Source organism: Salvia splendens, chromosome 22, assembly GCF_004379255.2.
Source record: "Salvia splendens isolate huo1 chromosome 22, SspV2, whole genome shotgun sequence".
Lineage (NCBI taxonomy): Eukaryota > Viridiplantae > Streptophyta > Magnoliopsida > Lamiales > Lamiaceae > Salvia > Salvia splendens.
The window spans coordinates 23,863,528-23,881,826 of record NC_056053.1 but is presented as its reverse complement, the minus strand read 5'-3'; the positions used below and the strand labels follow the sequence as shown (position 1 = coordinate 23,881,826).

General features: G+C 36.8%; 2 protein-coding genes and 1 pseudogene across 4 annotated transcripts; 1 reads left to right on the top strand and 2 right to left on the bottom strand.

Moving 5' to 3' along the window:
* Positions 1-1,693: 1,693 nt before the first annotated feature.
* Positions 1,694-7,098, top strand: LOC121786957 (annotated as a pseudogene).
* Positions 7,099-7,134: 36 nt separating this feature from the next.
* LOC121787346 (fasciclin-like arabinogalactan protein 12) lies at positions 7,135-8,352 on the bottom strand. Of its 3 annotated transcripts, none has more exons than XM_042186054.1 (2): positions 7,588-8,352; positions 7,135-7,434 (listed from the first exon to the last, which is right to left on the bottom strand). In XM_042186054.1, the coding sequence occupies exon 1, from the start codon at positions 8,321-8,323 to the stop codon at positions 7,616-7,618; it is 708 nt and encodes a 235-aa protein (XP_042041988.1). In that variant the 5' UTR covers positions 8,324-8,352; the 3' UTR covers positions 7,135-7,434; positions 7,588-7,615. The 3 variants fall into 3 exon arrangements, with proteins under 3 accessions (XP_042041988.1, XP_042041989.1, XP_042041990.1); XM_042186055.1 differs by having other exon boundaries at positions 7,608-8,352; XM_042186056.1 differs by having other exon boundaries at positions 7,681-8,352.
* Positions 8,353-10,038: 1,686 nt separating this feature from the next.
* On the bottom strand, positions 10,039-11,023 carry LOC121786288 (fasciclin-like arabinogalactan protein 12). The gene has a single exon (XM_042184892.1). The coding sequence runs from the start codon at positions 10,971-10,973 to the stop codon at positions 10,236-10,238; it is 738 nt and encodes a 245-aa protein (XP_042040826.1). The 5' UTR covers positions 10,974-11,023; the 3' UTR covers positions 10,039-10,235.
* Between the last annotated feature and the right edge of the window lie 7,276 nt (positions 11,024-18,299).

The window sequence follows — 18,299 nt, the reverse complement described above, 5'->3', positions numbered from 1 at the left end:
GGCACATCGACCGAGACACCCGATAGAGGGTTACCGTTAGGTTTCGATGAAGTTTTATCTAGGCAGGCCTCAATGCGCAACCAACAGGAGCATGCACAGCTCATGAGCGACATGATTGAAGAAGTGTGGGCTCGTAACCGCCGTCGCTGAGTTTGCGTTTTTTATTATTTCGCATTGTAATGTATTAATTTTTATTAAATGAATGAAGTTTTTAAAATTCGTATTTTAAATGTATTTTAGTTTTTTTTTTAATTCGTATGTATTTTGTAAATATTACAAAATTGATGATGTGGCGCGCCATAGGGCGCGCCTTAGGGCGCCCCACTACAGGTGGAGAAGGAGGAGGATAAAAATGCTGACGTGGCGCGCCATAGGGCGCGCCTTAGGGCGCCCCACTGCTGATGGTCTTATTTCCTCTTCTCAGATGATTTCATTAATTCACAGATTTGGAGGAGATTTCCAAAAAAACCAATGATAAATTTAGGGAGGATTTAGCAAAAATAATCGAAAAGATTTGGAAGTGATATGAAGGAGATTTCCCAAAATAAATCAACAGAAACGAGCAACAATGTCAACTTGCCGCCGCGGTCGTATGGTCACTAGATGGAGTCGCATTCGCCGGACGACGGACCATTGATAGTTCTAGGCGGCGGTAGATCGCTAATAGTATCTTTTAACTTCGAAAAAATGTAAATTAATAATATTATATTTAAGGTGTTTTTATTATATGTAACTTCGAATACAGGAAGCTTTAGACAAGTGCGTGATGTTGCATCTTTAGATTTTATTAACGAATAAAACAACTTAAATATTTTCTCTTAAATCAATCACATAACACTTTGTCATGCATAGCACACAAATTTACCTAATAGTATAATTGTAAATGAGCCACCATACAAGCCAAATTTATATAAAACGGGTAGCTTTTCAGACTCTTAGTGACTTTAATCCAATATTATTTGTTATAAATTAAATTAATAACAAATGAGTTATAAATTTTTTGACCTTTCAAATTATAATCTATTAGTAAAAAAATACTTTGAATCAATTGATTTTGTATTGCTGCTGCCGGTTTGTGTGACAATGCACGATGGAAACTTATTTTCTCTAATTAATATGCAATCAATTATAGTAAACGAATTCTAAATGGATGTGTGCATTTAATATTTTCTTATGAATCACGTTTATACATATATGACTGTGGTTGTTACAGATTCAAATTCATTAATATATTACAATTTTAATGAAATTATAAATTTTAATTTAAATGGCATTCTTATAAATATCTTCAAAACTCCCATTTTATAGATTTGATTCCATACCTAATATTTACTTATTAATTCTAAAATTCTACATGGCAAATTATAGACCATTAAATCCTAAATACAATGGTATAAATAGAAATGGAAATTTACCTAATATAATTGCACATGCATGATACACCAAATATAAGAGATTTGATTTCATAACTAATAAATAGTACTTATTAAAAATTTAATTTAGAAATTGTACATGATAATAAAATAGTAAAATATAATCGAGTAACATAGAATTGAGCAATTAATCCTAAAATATTACTACCTTCGTCCACATTAAGTGTCTATTTCGATCCCTCCATAAGAGTCACATTTCACTTTTACGAGCACACGATGTCGCGTACGTAAAAACATAGAGAACATTTTACGAGCACGCGATGGAGTCGACGGCAGAGGGGCTCGTGAAGAAACTGAAGAAAGAAGAGAGGGTGAGAGCATCGAATATGAAACAACTAGTTCTGTATAGGCTTGAATTTCAATGTTTTTGGCTGTACGACTCTTATCTGATTTCGTTTTCCCTAAATTCCATGAGTATAGAGTCTCTATTTGCCTCCTGTATATTGTTCTAGTAGTTTAACTAATTATGAATCGCAATTGACGCGTAGCCTAGAGAGAAGGAGTTGAAGAAACTCAAAAAGCAGCATCGGCGATGCCTCCCTCAGGTGCGTGCTAATGCCCCAAACCAGTAGTATAACTATGTTACTTGATCACATGCTTTCGTGTTTGTTCAAATCCAGCAACAAAAAAAGATGAAGAAAATTGCTATAAAAGGACTGGAAGTTGACCCAGAGACACCTCTCGGGGAGAAGAAGAAGCTTGCTCCAGAGATGGCGCAAAATTACAATCCCAGCGATGTAGAAAAATCGTATGCTATCGATTATTGATCTACCGCTTTTACTAAATGTGAGACTCACCATTGCTAAAATTTCTTATTAGGTGGTATCAAATATGAATGGTGGGAGTCTAACTGCTTTCAGGCAGACGCCAAAAGTTTCTGCACCTCCTTATATCACGAACATATTTTCAAAATTCAAATTAATACTACTCTTCTATTAATACACATTTTAATCCTAATGCAGGTGCTCCCACCTCCTAACGTTACTGGGGACCTTCACCTTGGCCACGCTCTTACCGTGGCCATTGAGGTTTTCAAGTGGCAACTGATTAATTATCATGTTATTAATTTATTTGAAATATTTGATTTCTAATCACGTTTTTCCTCTAGGACACCATTATTCGGTGGAAGCAGATGTCTGCTTACAATACAGTATGGGTGCCGGGTATGGATCATGCTGGAATAGCTACTCAGGTTGTTCATTGGGATATATTTTACTAGCTTTTAATACATCCGTAGCCTACTTTGTCATTACTGTAAACTTGCTGAACCAATCACCAATTTCAATGCAGGTTGCTGTGGAAAAGAAAATTTGGAAGGATCAGAAATTGACAAGGCATGACCTTGGTCGTGAAAGGTTTTTAGATGAAGTAAGCTCTTTACTATATTCACATTTTATGCAGTTTTGGTAATTTGCAGCATCCTCTAACCAGTGCTTGCTCATTTATGCTCTTTTACTTGTTAAATGTGGTAATAGGTCTGGAAGTGGAAGAATGAGTATGGAGGCACAATTTTAAAGCAACTTCGGCGCATGGGTGCATCTCTTGATTGGTCATCGTGAGGTGATAATTTGAATCATCATTGCATATTTGATTAGGCAGAGATTTAAATTGGAGCTAATATCAGTCTTGTGGTTGTTCTGGATAGAGTTTTACCATGGATGTGAAGAGATCAAGAGCTGTTACAGAGGCTTTTGTAAGACTTCACAAGGAAGGTCTTATATATAGGTATAGTCATGCTTTAAGGCAATGTTTCAATTTTCTTGTGATCTGAGATAGTTACTTTCCCTGTGTTTCTTGGACGCCTTATTTGAGATACTATGTGAACATCTATATCCTCATTCTCAATCTGTTAAATCATGCACTTACATTTAATAACTCTGCAATGTGATGGATAAATGATTTTTGCTTAATTGACACTTTAATGGACAAGACAACCAGTAATTAGTCATATTTGTTGCATTTCATCCTCCCACTACTACCTATTCGTCAATAGTTTTATATTGTTCTTTGGTGTTACTGTGTTGTTGATCAATTGTCTGGTACATGGGGGTTTGTTGGTTCCCCCTTCTTAAAGTTTCTCATCCAATTTTCTTTTTAGGGATGAACGTCTTGTGAGCTGGGACTGTTCTATGCAAACAGCAATTTCCAATGTTGAGTTAAAAGACACAAATATCACAGAAAGAACACCATTGCAGGTTAAGGGGTATGAAGCTCCTGTCGAATTTGGGGTTCTTACATTGTTTGCTTATCCTCTTGAAGGGGATTTGGGTGAGATTGTAGTGGCAACGACTCCAGTGGAAACAATGCTCGGTGATACTGCAATCGCTGTACACCCAAAGGATCCAAGATACAAGCATCTTCATGGGAAATTCGCTGTTCATCCTTTCAATGGAAGGAAGCTAAAAATAGTTTGTGATAGTATGTTAGTTGATATGAAATTCGGGACCGGTGCAGTTAAGGTAAGCAGAACATTTGCTGCTCATAATACTTCTTTTCTATTTCTCAGTTCATATGCTGAGAAGTACTTGGACATGATATTTTGCAGATAACTCCAGCCCATGATCCTGATGATTATGAAGTTGGCAAGCGCCATGATCTCGACTGCATCACTCTCTTCACTGATGATGGGAAAATAAATAGCAATGGTGGTGAAGTATTTGAAGGAATGCCACGTTTTAAGGCACGTGTGACTGTGATCCAAGCTTTAAAAGAAAAGGTACTCTTACACTTCACTTTTATTAAGCATTACTTGATGTAGTTGCCCTGATTTTAAGTATGCTGATTGTTAGCTTTATTTGCAACATAGAGGTGATAAAAATAATGAGATGTGCCTTAAAATTTGTTCAAGAAGCAACGATGTAGTGGAATACCTTGTAAAGCCCCAGTGGTACGTGAACTGCAAAGGCATGGCAGAAGATGGTCTGAATGCTGTCATTGGTGATACAAATCCAAAGTTAGAGATCGAACCCAAACAATATGTTGCTGAATGGCAGAGGTATTTTTGAGAAATGATAATAGTCTTTGTTGCCTGAAGTTTTCTCACCTATCCTTTACATTTGATATATTTCCTCCCTGCTTTGTGCTACACTAAAACTTTTGATTAACTAACATTTATGCGAAATAAGGTTATAATGATATCCTGTATCCTACAGATGGCTCGAAAACATTCGTGATTGGTGCATTTCAAGGCAAATTTGGTGGGGCCATCGTATCCCCACGTGGTATGTTGTGTTGGAAGATGATCAGCTCAAGGAGCTTGATGCTTACGATAATAGGTGGGTAGTTGGCAGGACCGTGGAAGAAGCTCAGGAGGAGGCTAGCAGATTGTTTGCTGGCAAGAAGGTCCAGCTTCTCCAAGATCCAGATGTGTTAGACACCTGGTTTTCTTCTGGTTTATTTCCAGTATCTGTATTTGGGTGGCCAGATGATACTGAAGATCTCAAAGCTTTTTCTCCAACAAGCGTGCTTGAAACTGGTCATGATATACTATTCTTCTGGGTGGCACGTATGGTGATGATGTGTATGAAGCTAGGAGGTGATCTACCATTTACAAAGGTTTGTAGCATTCTTATTTTCCCGCACGTTTGAATTTTAAATTTTAAAATTATAATTCTGCATACCTTGCCAAGGCTGGTTGTTTTTGTGCCAGCCTAAACGTATTGTTTCAGCCTAGAAGGATTATGGTGCAATTATGTTCATTTCGTAATTATGAGTTTTGTTAAGTGATTAGCGTAGATACTGAAAGAGAAGAATTTATGTGTCGTAGTTGAATGTTCAGTTTTACTGGTACTTTTGCTTTTGAGTTACTAAACAATATAATTATGATGCAATCTGTGCTGTGCTGTGCTGTGCTGTGCTGTGGCATTTTAGTTTTATATGTAAAACAAGTTGACCTCATTGCTAAAATGCAAATTACTGAACATTCTTTACTTGTATTCAGGTTTACTTGCACCCAATGGTTCGTGACTCGCATCGATGCAAGATGTCCGAGGAGCTAGGAAATGGTATCGATCCCCTCGACATAATTAATGGTGCTACCCTAGAAGAACTTCATGAAAAGCTTGATAAAAGGCATAAAGAAGGAAGCTTGACACTCGAGGCAGTCGAAATTGCGAAAGAGCGGCAGAGTAAAGACTTCCCCAATGGCATTAAAGAGTTGAGTGGTGCAATAAGCTGTGGAATGCAATTAGGTTTGCTATGACTAAACTTGGAGATGACTATACCCCTCCAATAGAGATTGATCCAGCTTCCATGCCTTTTAGCTGCAAATGGATACTGTCTGCATTGAACAAAGCTATATCAAAAACAGTTGCGTCGTTGGAGTCCTATGAGTTTTCTGATGCTGCCACGGCTGTGTACTCATGGTGGAAGTATCAGTTGTGTGATGTGTTCATTGAAGTAATTAAGCCTATTTTGCTGGCAACGATCCTGCATTTGCATCAGCGAGAAGATTTGCACAGGATACCTTATGGCTGTGTCTAGATAATGGCTTAAGACTCCTTCATCCGTTTATGCCATTTATAACAGAAGAACTGTGGCAGCGCCTTCCGTATTCTGTGAGGAAAGAATCCATAAGCATCTCGGAATATCCATCCGTTATTAAGGTAACATCCATACACTTTTATTCAGAATTTTTTAAGAAATGCATCACTTCACTTTGGATATGGAAAATGCTTATTCTTGTCAGTCTTTATGAAATAACTCATTTCTCAATAGTATTCCCTTGAAATGTCATTATCCCGTTTCTGCAGAGTTGGACTAATGATGATGTGGAGTTGGAGATGGATATGATCGATTCTGTGGTTAAGTCACTAAGGTCTCTTAAATCACAGTTGCCACCAAAAGTGAGGTAAGTTGGAATTTGTCTCTAACTGTTTAAATTTACAAACAGAAGGTATAATACATTACTACCAAACAACATACCTTTTCAGGCCAGCAGCTACTGTTCGTTGCCTCACAAACGATGCATGCGATATCATCAAGGGACATGGTCTGGAAATCGCTACGCTTGCCAAACTATCATCTCTAACTGTATGCAATATTATTCTCTCTTACCACATTTTATCTACCTTTTACTTTACCTAAGTTTGGACTTCAAACTGTGCTAATTTAGGTGTTGAGTGAGAATGCCGACGTTCCAGTGGGTTACTTGGTGGACGTTGTCAATGAATCTCTCTCAGTCTTCCTCGAACAAGGAAGCATCAATGCCGAAGCTGAACTCGGAAAGCTGAAAGAGAAAATGAAGGAGACGCAAAAGTAAGAAGCCTCCCCAAACCCGTATGCTTTCTTCTTGTTTGATCTGTTTAAAACCTGAACCAATGAAATCGGCTCTCTTACAGGCAAATCGACTCCTTGACAAAGATGACGAGTGCTGCTGGCTACAAAGAGAAGGCTTCTCCCGATGTCTGCGTGAGGGACGAGGAGAAACTCGCATCGCTTCTGCGAGAAATCCCGTCGCTCAAGGAAGCAGCGAGCGAGCATAGCAATCCTAACTTTTATGTATGGCGTGTCAATTTTTGTCTATATACTCTAGTAGTAGTACTAATTTTTATTGTATGGAAAAATTTATGTAATTATCTTACATAAGTGCTAATTATCTTGTTCTCAAATAATTGGCAATCACTTTATATGAGGTTATCCCATTAGTTGACCATAGAATTTATTACATGACAACATTCTTAATACCATAGTGTAAAAAATGTTTTCCAAATCAAACCACTCATATCACATAACAACAACACTTAATTAGAAATCACAACAAATCCAAATCCAAGAAAGTAAAACAAAACACCATCTCTCTTCTTCCACTCATTATGTCAATGCTGCCACTACCAACACCAAACCAGCCATTGCACAATTGTACATCCATTTTCCAGCAGAAGTCTCCACCGGCGCCGCCTTCGCTGACGGCTTCTTCGGCGAAGGCGGAGGTGGCGGCCGCAGTGGCACGTAGAATCTCATCGGAAGCAGCACCTTATCCACCTGATACACCGCCGGCTGGCTGTCATCGAAAATCGAATTATCTTACATAAGTAGTAGTAGTATTTTATATAATTACTATATGAAGGAAATTTAATTGCTTGAATTTTTTTTCATAAAAACACCCGACACTTTGATACCGGAAACAAATAGAGGAAACTAAAGAAACACATACAGTATAAAGGATTTAATTACAGGACACATCATTGAACTGCTAACATGACACAGATCATTGCAAGGATTACTCTTCCGGGCTGGCGTTTCGCACCGTGAGAATCCACAGGACCACTGTATGCAGGGGAAGCCTTCGGAGCTGCCTTTTTTGGCGGAGGCGGTGAGGGAGGCGGTGGTGGCAGAGGTACGTAAAATCGCAGCGGAAGTAGCACTTTATCCACCTGATACACTGCCAGCTCGTTATCGTCGTATATCGTGCTTGACACCGTTGCATTCGTCTCTCCAGTTGTTATATTCACCTGATTTCCTATTGTTGTCACATTCATTGCCAGCAGTTGTGAGCTGCCCCCGGCTTCCGTGTTCAGAGGATTGCTCGCTGTCTGAAACCGCGACTGTGGGAGGTAGTAAGGCAGGACGTGGAACTGCGCCAGGTCGACTTGCTGGTCCTCCGTGAAGGAGTTCAGCATGCCTACTTTGAGGCCCGAGAAAGCAGTGTCTGGCGGTGCTAGGATTGTTAGCCCTTGGTTCGAGGTATTAAGCTGCGAGTTTAAGTTGTCTGCGACTTTCGTGCTCTGCAGCAGTTTGATGAACACGGTGAAGTGGCCGTCCTTCTCGAGGATGGCAGTCACGTTGGGTGGCCCGGGCGGGGCAGGGGCGGCTGCTGGGGACTGGGAAGTTGTTGGGACGCAGTTGATGAGGAAGAGGAGAACCGGGACTTGGACGATAAGCGTTTTCATCTTGTTTTCGAGGGTGAAGAACGCCTCGCGAGAAGCTCTACTTATAGCGGTTCGAGGAGATGGTGGTGTGGTGAGTTAGGTGGTGGAATTGGGTGTTTAAGGTGGGAAGATGAGTTTGATAGCAACTAGTAAAACTTTGCTTTGCACCCAAGATAAAACAATTGAGGCTGGTGATGGATTTTATTATTGATTCATGTTTGTGATATTTTACCTTCACCATGCACAACTATTGTTCTCCATATATTGCATTTATTTTGTCACATAAGCAAATTTGTTACTACATAACATTGTAAATGGAAGTAGGACATGTGGATTCAATTGCTAGGTTCCGACTTTGGAGTGTTCCTTGTCTTTTTGCCGAACTCACTTCCTTTTTTTGTCTAAGTTTCGAGAATAACCCCATTCATCGGTCCGAGATCTAAAGCTATGAATTAAAAGGTCTGAATGATCAACTCTTGCAATCAATTGTTAGAATCAATAGGTCTTCAGATTGTTTGTTCATTTGAAAAAATGGGTACTCTTCTTATTGGATGATCACTATACTTTCTGAAAATAGAAGTTCTTGATCAATAATATAGTCACATGTGAGAGTATCGTAAGTATTCTCTAATATCTAGACATACAAAGCATGCCTCACCATTGATACCATAATCAAATTGATCAATAAAGAAGTTGCTGGAACGTGAACGTAAATCAGGGTGATTTTTTAACATAATACTGAATAGAATATACAATAGGAGCGACATAAATAAGATAAAATAATTAAAATGAAAGAAAATACTCCTAAAACTAAGAGGCCATCCTCAAAAGGCCCACAATAATAAGCTGAACTAAACTTTATTTTTGGTGCCTCGAATAAGAAACTAATGAAGACTCAAAACTTGAATTAAATTTTATTTCTTAGATCCACTACTGACAAGACCCTAGATAAAGATAAACAACTATACATAAAGATTAATAAATTAAATAATTATACGATTAATCATGAATCTAACAAGAAAAACACGCGAATTATTTACTAAGTTTGAGATAATACTCCATCCGTATTCAAAAAATAGAAACATTTGGAACGACAAATTGATATAGTAAGAGAGATGAAAAGAAAAATGAGCAAAGTAAGATAGATGAAGAGAAAAAGTAGTGAAAATATAGTTAGTGGATTGTGGGGTCCATGTCCTAAAATAAAAATATTCTAAAGTTTCTATTTTTAAGGAACAACCCAAAATGAAAATAGTTGTTATTTTTAAAAAACGTAGGGAGTAGTATTTACTATGTTTGGGGTGAAGCCAAAGATTTTAGTTTTACTATGAAAATAGTACCGGTTTTGGTAACCGGTACAGATTCACTTTCCTTTCAGACTCCATAATCTAATAATTTCCTACTTGAAAACAAACAACTCCAAAGGAACTACATCTTCTTGATTTGTCCCGTGCATCCGTTTTGCTTCCCAACATTCTTTTCAAGTTCCAAGCTCAATTAAAGCTAAATACATAGTTTCAATTTATCTAAGGTGACCATCTTAGTTAAAAATGCCAGGCTTCCAAGTACCTTCTCAAGATGGATCGCAACTGTCGTGGACTAATTCACTTTCATTTTAGACTCCATACTCCGACATTAATCACCATTATCCCTTCCACCATGCAACTTCCCCAACCTTCTTACACAAATCTTGTTCTCAAATAGTTTTCAATAACTTCATATGAAAGGCTATCCCATTAGTTGACCATAGATTTTATTAGTCTCATTGATATGCCTCATGACAACATTCTCAATACCATAGTGTAAAAAATGTCTTCCAAATCAAACCACTCATATCACATAACAACAACACTTAATTAGAAATCACAATTCACAACAATCCAAATTCAAGAAAGTAAAACAAAACACCATCTCTTCTCTCTTCTTCCACTCATCATGTCAATGCTGCCACTACCAACACCAAACCAGCCATTGCATAATTGTACATCCATTTTCCAGCAGAAGACTCCACCGGCGCAACATACACCGGCGCCGCCTTCGCCGACGGCTTCTTCGGCGAAGGTGGCGGCGGAGGCGGAGGCGGCAGGGGCACGTAGAATCTCATCGGAAGCAGCACCTTGTCCACCTGATACACCGCCAGCTGGCTGTCGTCGAATATCACGTTCGACATGGTCGTGTTCGTCTCCCCGGTCGTGATGTTCACCGAGCTCCCGACCGCGGTCACGTTCATCGCCAGCAGGTCAGCGTTTCCACCGGCCTGCGTGCTAATCGGGTTGCTAACTGTCTCAAACTGCGAGGCCGATATGTGGGTGGGAAGGACGTGGAACCGCACTAGCTCCATCTTCTGCTCGTCGGTGAACGAGTTGAGCGTCCCGGTTTTGAGATTCGAGAATGCGATGTCGGTCGGGGCGAAGACCGTGAGGCCGTTGTTGGAGTCGACGAGCTGCGAGTCGAGGCTGGCGTCGACTTTAGTGCTCTGAAGCAGCTTGGCGAACACAGTGAATCTTCCATCCTTGTTGAGGATGGAGATCACGTTGGGCGGCCCTGCGCCAGCTGGCGCAGGGCTGGCCGCGGTCCCCTGCAGCAGGGGAGCTGCTGCAGGGGACGGTGCAGCAGTGAGGGTGCTGCAAAAGAGGAAGAGGAAGAGGAAGGCGAGGGACGAATTCGTCATGTTGGGTTGAGGTTTTTGAGGAAGGAGAAGGTTTGATGATGCTACACTCACGTGAGGGTTTGATTTATAGTGTGATGGAGTGAATGGCTTGTGTGGTGAGGTAGGTGACAGGAAAGGATTGCTTTGCATGGAAGAGAAAACGGACAAGGCTGGTGAGTTTTAATTTTTTGATATGTCTCTTCTTTATTGTTATTGGGGACCACTGGTGGAACTAGGCCGGTCGATGAGGGCCGGAAAGTTCCATTAGATTCGGCCTTTGTGTTGCTATTGGTCGGCCCTACTGTGCGGCAGTTTTACCCTGACTCTTCGTGGATTTGCTGTTTTTGGTGATTGGCTATGCAACTAACATTTTTTTGCTAAAAACAATGTACTTTGTACGAACCACTGTAGCTGAGACGTTTCTTTAGGTACATAGATTAAGTAATGAACGTTTAGCGAGTTAGTGGAGAATGAATAAAGTTGAGAGAAATTAAAGTAAGATTGATAAAATGTGTTGTTTTTTTGTTAGAAAAAAAAATAATTTAACTATAGTGGAACGGCTAAAAAGGGAATACGACTTAACTCTATTGGAAGAGAATATATATATATTTAGAATATTTGGAGGTGCTTATAATGGGTGATAGCTTATACTAATATATAAAAATAATGATTGGATTTTTTAGCCTTGTTTGATCATATAATTATGCAATTGTCAGTTATGTGTTGTCAACTTAATCCACCATCCAAATTATTATAACCTGCATTGATGATCATTTGTAGATGCTTGATATGTGTTTGGAGATGAAGCATGCGATATACTCTCTTCCTACAATCAATATTTGTCTCATTTTTCTATTTTAGCTATGTTTACACACATATTCTACTAACTCATCACACTCATATTTTATTATAAAATTATATAAAATTGAGATTCATAGTTCCATTCAATTTGGAATACCCGAGCTGCCAAAAAATAATACAGTACGTCTATTGGATGAAGTACCATTTTATATTTGGATGACCTTCAGTTGGCATAAATGGAGATGGGCAAATTTCATTGTTAGATGGAATCAATTAGCATAAATCAATGATGTTAATTCTCTCCTTAATTTAAAATTTCAGTCTCAATCTTGAAAAAGCCACTTAATTTTCCAATCTTTTCAATTGTCATTGCCTAATCATTATAATAATTGGATACAATCATCCACCACATTCCAATAATTTTTTGGTTGGTTAATTGGATTAATTGCAAGTTGATTACTAATTGATAGAGGGCTTAACTGGTAGATTAGATATTATCATCACGATAGTTGCAATTTCATTTGTGAGGGTAAATTAATTTCATTCTTTAAAATTATACTCCAATGGTGTTCGGTTGTCATGACTAATATCATGAAACTATCCATCTAAGATTAAGTTGTGGGATTATTTTAATTGGACGGGGGAGGCTATGACTAATTATCATGAGACTATCCATCTAGGATTAAGTTGAAGGGTTCAATCTTATGAACCAAATATGATACATATTTAATCATGAGATTTAATCTTGTCAACCGAACACCCCAAAAAACATTACGTTGTATGTAGACGAGACTACTACACCACTTTAAGAAATAAACACTACACGAAAGATTGAGCCAAAATCAGGCGCTAAGAAGAGTCTTGTGCTGTCTCGACTTTACTACTTGAACTAAGTAGGACCATTAGGATAATTGCATTATTGATAGATTAGATATATGTAATCATGGTAATGATAGATTAAATAAAGAGTAGTATGACAGTAATTATTGCCTTAAGCCATAATGGATTATCAAGATAACTCTGCTTAACCCTTTGAAAATTAATCACGAACTCAATATTGGTGATCCATTGCCTTCTTGTACATGTTTGTAAAGATTTGGTATTGCTCTCGTTAATTGATAGGGGTGGATGCAAAAATTTGTTTTGATATAAGCTACTACTACTATATTCCAAATTTAAGTAATACTACTACTTTTAAATATTTTAGCCGGTTCTAACTTGAGGTCAGATACTTGTATTTAAAAGATTATTATATAAATGATCATATGATCCTATTGACATCATAAATTAATAATCTCCAAAAGCTACAAAATTAATAGATGGAGAGTTAATTCCCTTTCGTCTATCTCCGTGTCTATTAGAAATGGGCCACTCACCCCTTAAAAGGGCTTATAAGGGGAGGGTTATCCATACTTTTATAGATGAGCTAGGATCATCACCAAGTCGATATGAGACAAGATTTAAGAGTTTTTAACACGCCCCCTCACGTATGGGCCGGAATGACACATCGGACTTTCATCACGTGGATAGGCAAGAGAAGAGATAAAGAGATAAAAAGCATCATCGACTTGGGCTCGCTCTGATACCATATTAGAAATGAGTCACTCACCCCTTAAAAGGCATTATAAGGGGGAGGGTTATCCATACTTTTATAGATGAGCTAAGATCATCACCAAGTTGATGTGGGACAAGATTTAAGAGTTTTTAACAATGTCAGCAAAATATTTTTTTTATAGCTTTCCTTTATGGATTTATCTTTCTACTAGCAAAAAAAACTTTTGCACAACGCATGAATACCACTCTTTAACTTTCTCCGTCACCTAAACTACACTATTTCATGGTTAGTTTCTGATAAAATAAAATAGCATCATTTTTTTTATTACTCTCTAGTTTTGATGATCTTAAAAAATAGTGCTATCTTTTTCAAATTTTAATTATTTAATTCTTTAGCTCAGGTTTGCGATTTGATCGTACGTTTATTATTTGTGTTTTGCCCACTTCAATACCATATTAAATACAATTATAAAAAGGAGTTAATTGAAATCATAAGGCTACTTTAAACTAAAAAGTTTTGAAAGAAAAATCATAAGGACTCAAATTTTGAATGCAGTAGGTTTTGAAAGGATGAAATTAATTAGATACCAATTTGTGTTTTGCTCACTTTGTGATTTGGACATTTGATTTCTTATTTTAATAAGGCCAATAGCCTATTTTTCATAATATAAACTTTAAAATAAAAGAGAGACATTAATTAAGAGAAATAATCAAAGAGAAGTTCATAGAAAAATTTCATATGTCCAAATAATCTTCCTACTTTTTCAAACAACCCATTTTCCCACTTTATTATGGCTCATGAGTCATGACTCATCTACCATCATCTTCTTCTGCGAGATATATGGCCTAGCTCGTCCTTTCATGAGATAGAAGACCCTTTTTTTATGTCATCTCTTTTCAAAATTAAAGGCATACAAGTTCCATGATTCGTTCTTTTCAAATCAGTCAAATAAAATCACATTTACTATAATTTATTAAAATATTAATTAAAATTACCTGAAAATTCTCTATTTTTCAATCGAGCAAAGATTAATTTAAATACTAGTATTTAATTGCTTAATTAGATGTAAAATTAATTGAAATCCTAATTAAATGAATCGAACTAATCTTAAAAATCATATTGACCCAAGCCAAATTGTTAATTCTGTTCATCTTCACTTATCTCAATATTAAAAATATACTAAGAAATTTTATTGGTTTGACTTTTAAGTGAAATGTAAATTTGACAATTGAAAGTAGGCTAAATTCAGCTGGAATTCTCAATAATTCATTAAACTATGTTACACTATTCTTGTGACATATTTAGTTCATAAAAAAAATTGACAATAGTTCATTGCCTCAGTTTTCACTACGCACTTTGATTTAAAGAAATTTTTTATGGTTTAACTATAAGAGTATCATGAAATTTCGATTAAAACAAAATTATTGGAGCGGTAATATTAAAGCAAAATAATTTGTAACTAAAAATTGGAGTAATTTAAAACACACAATGAGAGCAATGAAGTTAGTATATCTATCCGAAACAAAGCAAATTTAATGGAAATGGTAAGCTAGACAAGGATGTGGAGAAAGAAATCAAAGTTGTTCATTAATTAAAAGGGGCAACATAACCGGTTACATAAAATCACAAACCCTAACATGAAAGACAGAAAATTAAATACACACACCGAACACAATCATATTTTACATTCTTTGTTTAATAGTGGCACTAAGATTAAATTTAATCTTTACCGCGTTCTTCTCAGCATCATAGCTCAGCACTGCCTCCACCCCTCAACCGCCTCTACCGCCATTTGGTGTTTCCGACCATGCTTAAGATGAACCATCCTCAAGCTGTTGAGGGGGTGGAAGGGGTGCTCAGTTACGATGCTGAAAAGAACGTGGTGAAGATAAAATTTAACTAAGTTTAATGTTAGTGCTAGTATTCCATAAAAAAAATGTAAAATAGGATTGTGTTGGGGTGTGTGTGAGCTCTTTTTTTTTGCCTCAACCACAAGCTCTGGTATGTAAGTGGAAATAGAAGGGATGAGAGAGAGAGAGACCATGGATGTGGAAATGGAATGAATTCGAATTTGAGGTGATTTGGTAATGCAAGTGATGGTATTTATAAGCAAATGAAAAGCCCTCTGGCAAAGCTTTGTTCATTGCCTCAGTTGGCAATTGACTCCTTTTCTTCTCTTAAAATCAATATTTCTATATGTGTGAAATGTATATATCAGCTCCTAATAATTTTAGTCCGTTTACTTCTCCATTTTGTCCATTTTCCCATATGTATAATTTCTTGGTAAAAGTTTTGAATGAGTGAATTTTGGTTGCTTTTCTTGCTATGTTGATACAATCTTTTTCACCCCATGCCCATAATTTTATCATATTGTTACTGCAACTTTTTGGTCAAATTGAATAAAACCCCATTGCTTGAATTTGGATATTTCTATCTAATTTGTGGTTGTACTTTGTTAGTATATTTATATGCATGGTCTCGATAAAATAAGTGCATCAATATAACAAACTAAAATCAAGCCATACGCTCCCTCCGTCCACAAAAAATAGTCTCATTTATGAAAAAAAAATTGATAAAATAGTAGAGGGAAAGTGAAAAAGTACGAGAGAAAAGAAAAAGTAAGAGAGACGAGGAGAAAAAGTGAGTAAAATATAAAAAAAAGTTTTCATTTTTGAAATGAGACATTTTTTGTAGACACACAAAAATGGCAAAATGAAACTATTTTTTATGCATGGATGGAAAATATTTTTAGATTAATTAATTATGAAAGGACAGAATTCAGTTGAAAACAAATGAAAACAAGCCCCAATTGAAAACAAAATAGCAGCAACTTTTCCCGTCCCATTCGTCGTCGTCGCCATCAAATCCACCGGAGCCGTCAGCCACTTGCCAGCGCCGCCCTGACGCCGTTGATTACTGATTACTCATACCCGCCCTAACTTTTCTCACTCTCCCCATTTCCTCCGTCAATTTCTCTCTCCACCACTGTGCCCCAACACCAACCGCAACCTATCCCCCAAATCCACCGCCACCGATCAGATCGACAGCGATCCTGCCGTTTGGGCGGCCTTCTCCCAGAATTTCCGGCAGGTGCAGTCGGTGCTTTTGGTGTGCACTTCATGTTTCCAATTAAATTCCTAATTGCTCTCATTTATCATCCATCTTCGCTCTTTGTAATTATTTGAGAGATTGATTTTCCAAAATTTACTTTTGTCATAGGACTTGAACTTTTTGCAAGCTTAATTATTGACTCGTTTATGGAATTGGAAGTTTTAGGGTTTGGATTATTAATTGTGATGGATATGAGCTGGATTGGGGAATCAATCTTAATCATAATGCACTCTAGGTGTTTGGTGATATTCCCCAGTTGGGAATTAGTTGCGAAGAGTTAGATTCAAGATTTAGTTATCTCTCTTTTTTAATGTCAAGTACATATATAATCTGTCAACTACCTATGCAATTTATGTCAACTACACACATATGTATACAATCCATGTCAACTACATATACAATTCATGTCAACTACACATATAATGTCAACTACATATACAATTCATGTCAACTATACACATATAATGTCAACTATGTGTACAATCCATGTCAATTACATATATAATCCATGTCAACTACATACATATAATGTCAATTACATATATCTACATATATTATATGTAAAACGTTGTTGTTGACATAAATAATATAGGTCGTTGACATGAAAATATTTGTTGTTGACATTAATTATTTGTAAAATGTTGTTGTTGACATTAATTATTTGTAAAACGTTGTTGTTGACATAATAGTTGGCATAAATAATGTTTGTTGTTGACATCGTAGTTGACATAATGTCTCTGTAGTTGACATCGCGCGAAAATGACAATTATGCCCCCTAGTTGACATAATGTCTATGTAGTTTCATTGCGCGAAAATTGTGAATGAGTTGCTGAAAATGCATCTTAATTCTCAATTAGGCCCAAAAATATATATATATATATATATATATATATATATGTGTGTGTGTGTGTGTGTGTGTGTGTGTGTGTGTGTGAAGGTCCTTCGCAGCTTTTCAGTCCAATGTTCTTTTTAATCACAGTCTTTGGATCCTTGAATTGGATGGTTGTGATGATATGCATTATTTGACGAAAATTTTGCATTATTAGTCGGTGTGCATTATTCAACTGAAAATCTGCATTATTACACTATAATGGTGCATTATTAGTCGGTGTGCATTATTCAACTGAAAATCTGCAGTATTAAATGACATGTGGCATCAATCTAACCGTCGGATGATACAATCGTGGGGCTGAGATTAAAAAGAACAATAGAACTAAAGATACAAAAAGGAAATGAATACATATATATATATATATATATATATATATATAGGGGCGCACTATGGTTAATAAGTGAAATTCTGTCAAAAATCAAAGCAAATCTCAGCTCTTGGATCCTTAGATTGGATGATTGTGATAAGCTACATTATTAGACTAAGATGTTACATTATTAGACAGAAATGCTACATTATTTTACTAAAATAGTACTCCCTCCGTCCCGCACTACTCGCACTTATTTCCTTTTTGGGCGTCCCTAGTTACTTGCACTCTTTCCATTTTTAGTAAAAAATTTCACCTACAGCCGTCATTTTTGACTTTCCTATACACTCATTCCTTAATCTCCGAGCCGAAAAGGAAATGAGCGAGTAGCCCGGGACGGAGGGAGTACATTATTAGCCAAGTTACATTATTAGCCAAGTTACATTATTAGACTAATAATCTATATTATTAGATAACACGTGACATTAATCTAACGGTTACATCACAAGATTCAATAACTGAGATTAGCTTTGATTTTTACAGAATTTCATTTATTAATCTGATCACGTCCATATATATAATACGTATAAAATGTGTCTACATTAATTCTATCTCATTTTATGAAATTTGACCATTCAACAACCGTTCACATTTCTTTGGAGTAATAAACCATGGAAAATT

Coding starts and splice junctions, on each gene's coding strand:
- LOC121787346 (XM_042186054.1), bottom strand. CDS start 8,323: ATGAAAACGCTTATCGTCCAAGTCCCGGTTCTCCTCTTCCTCATCAAC.
- LOC121786288 (XM_042184892.1), bottom strand. CDS start 10,973: ATGACGAATTCGTCCCTCGCCTTCCTCTTCCTCTTCCTCTTTTGCAGC.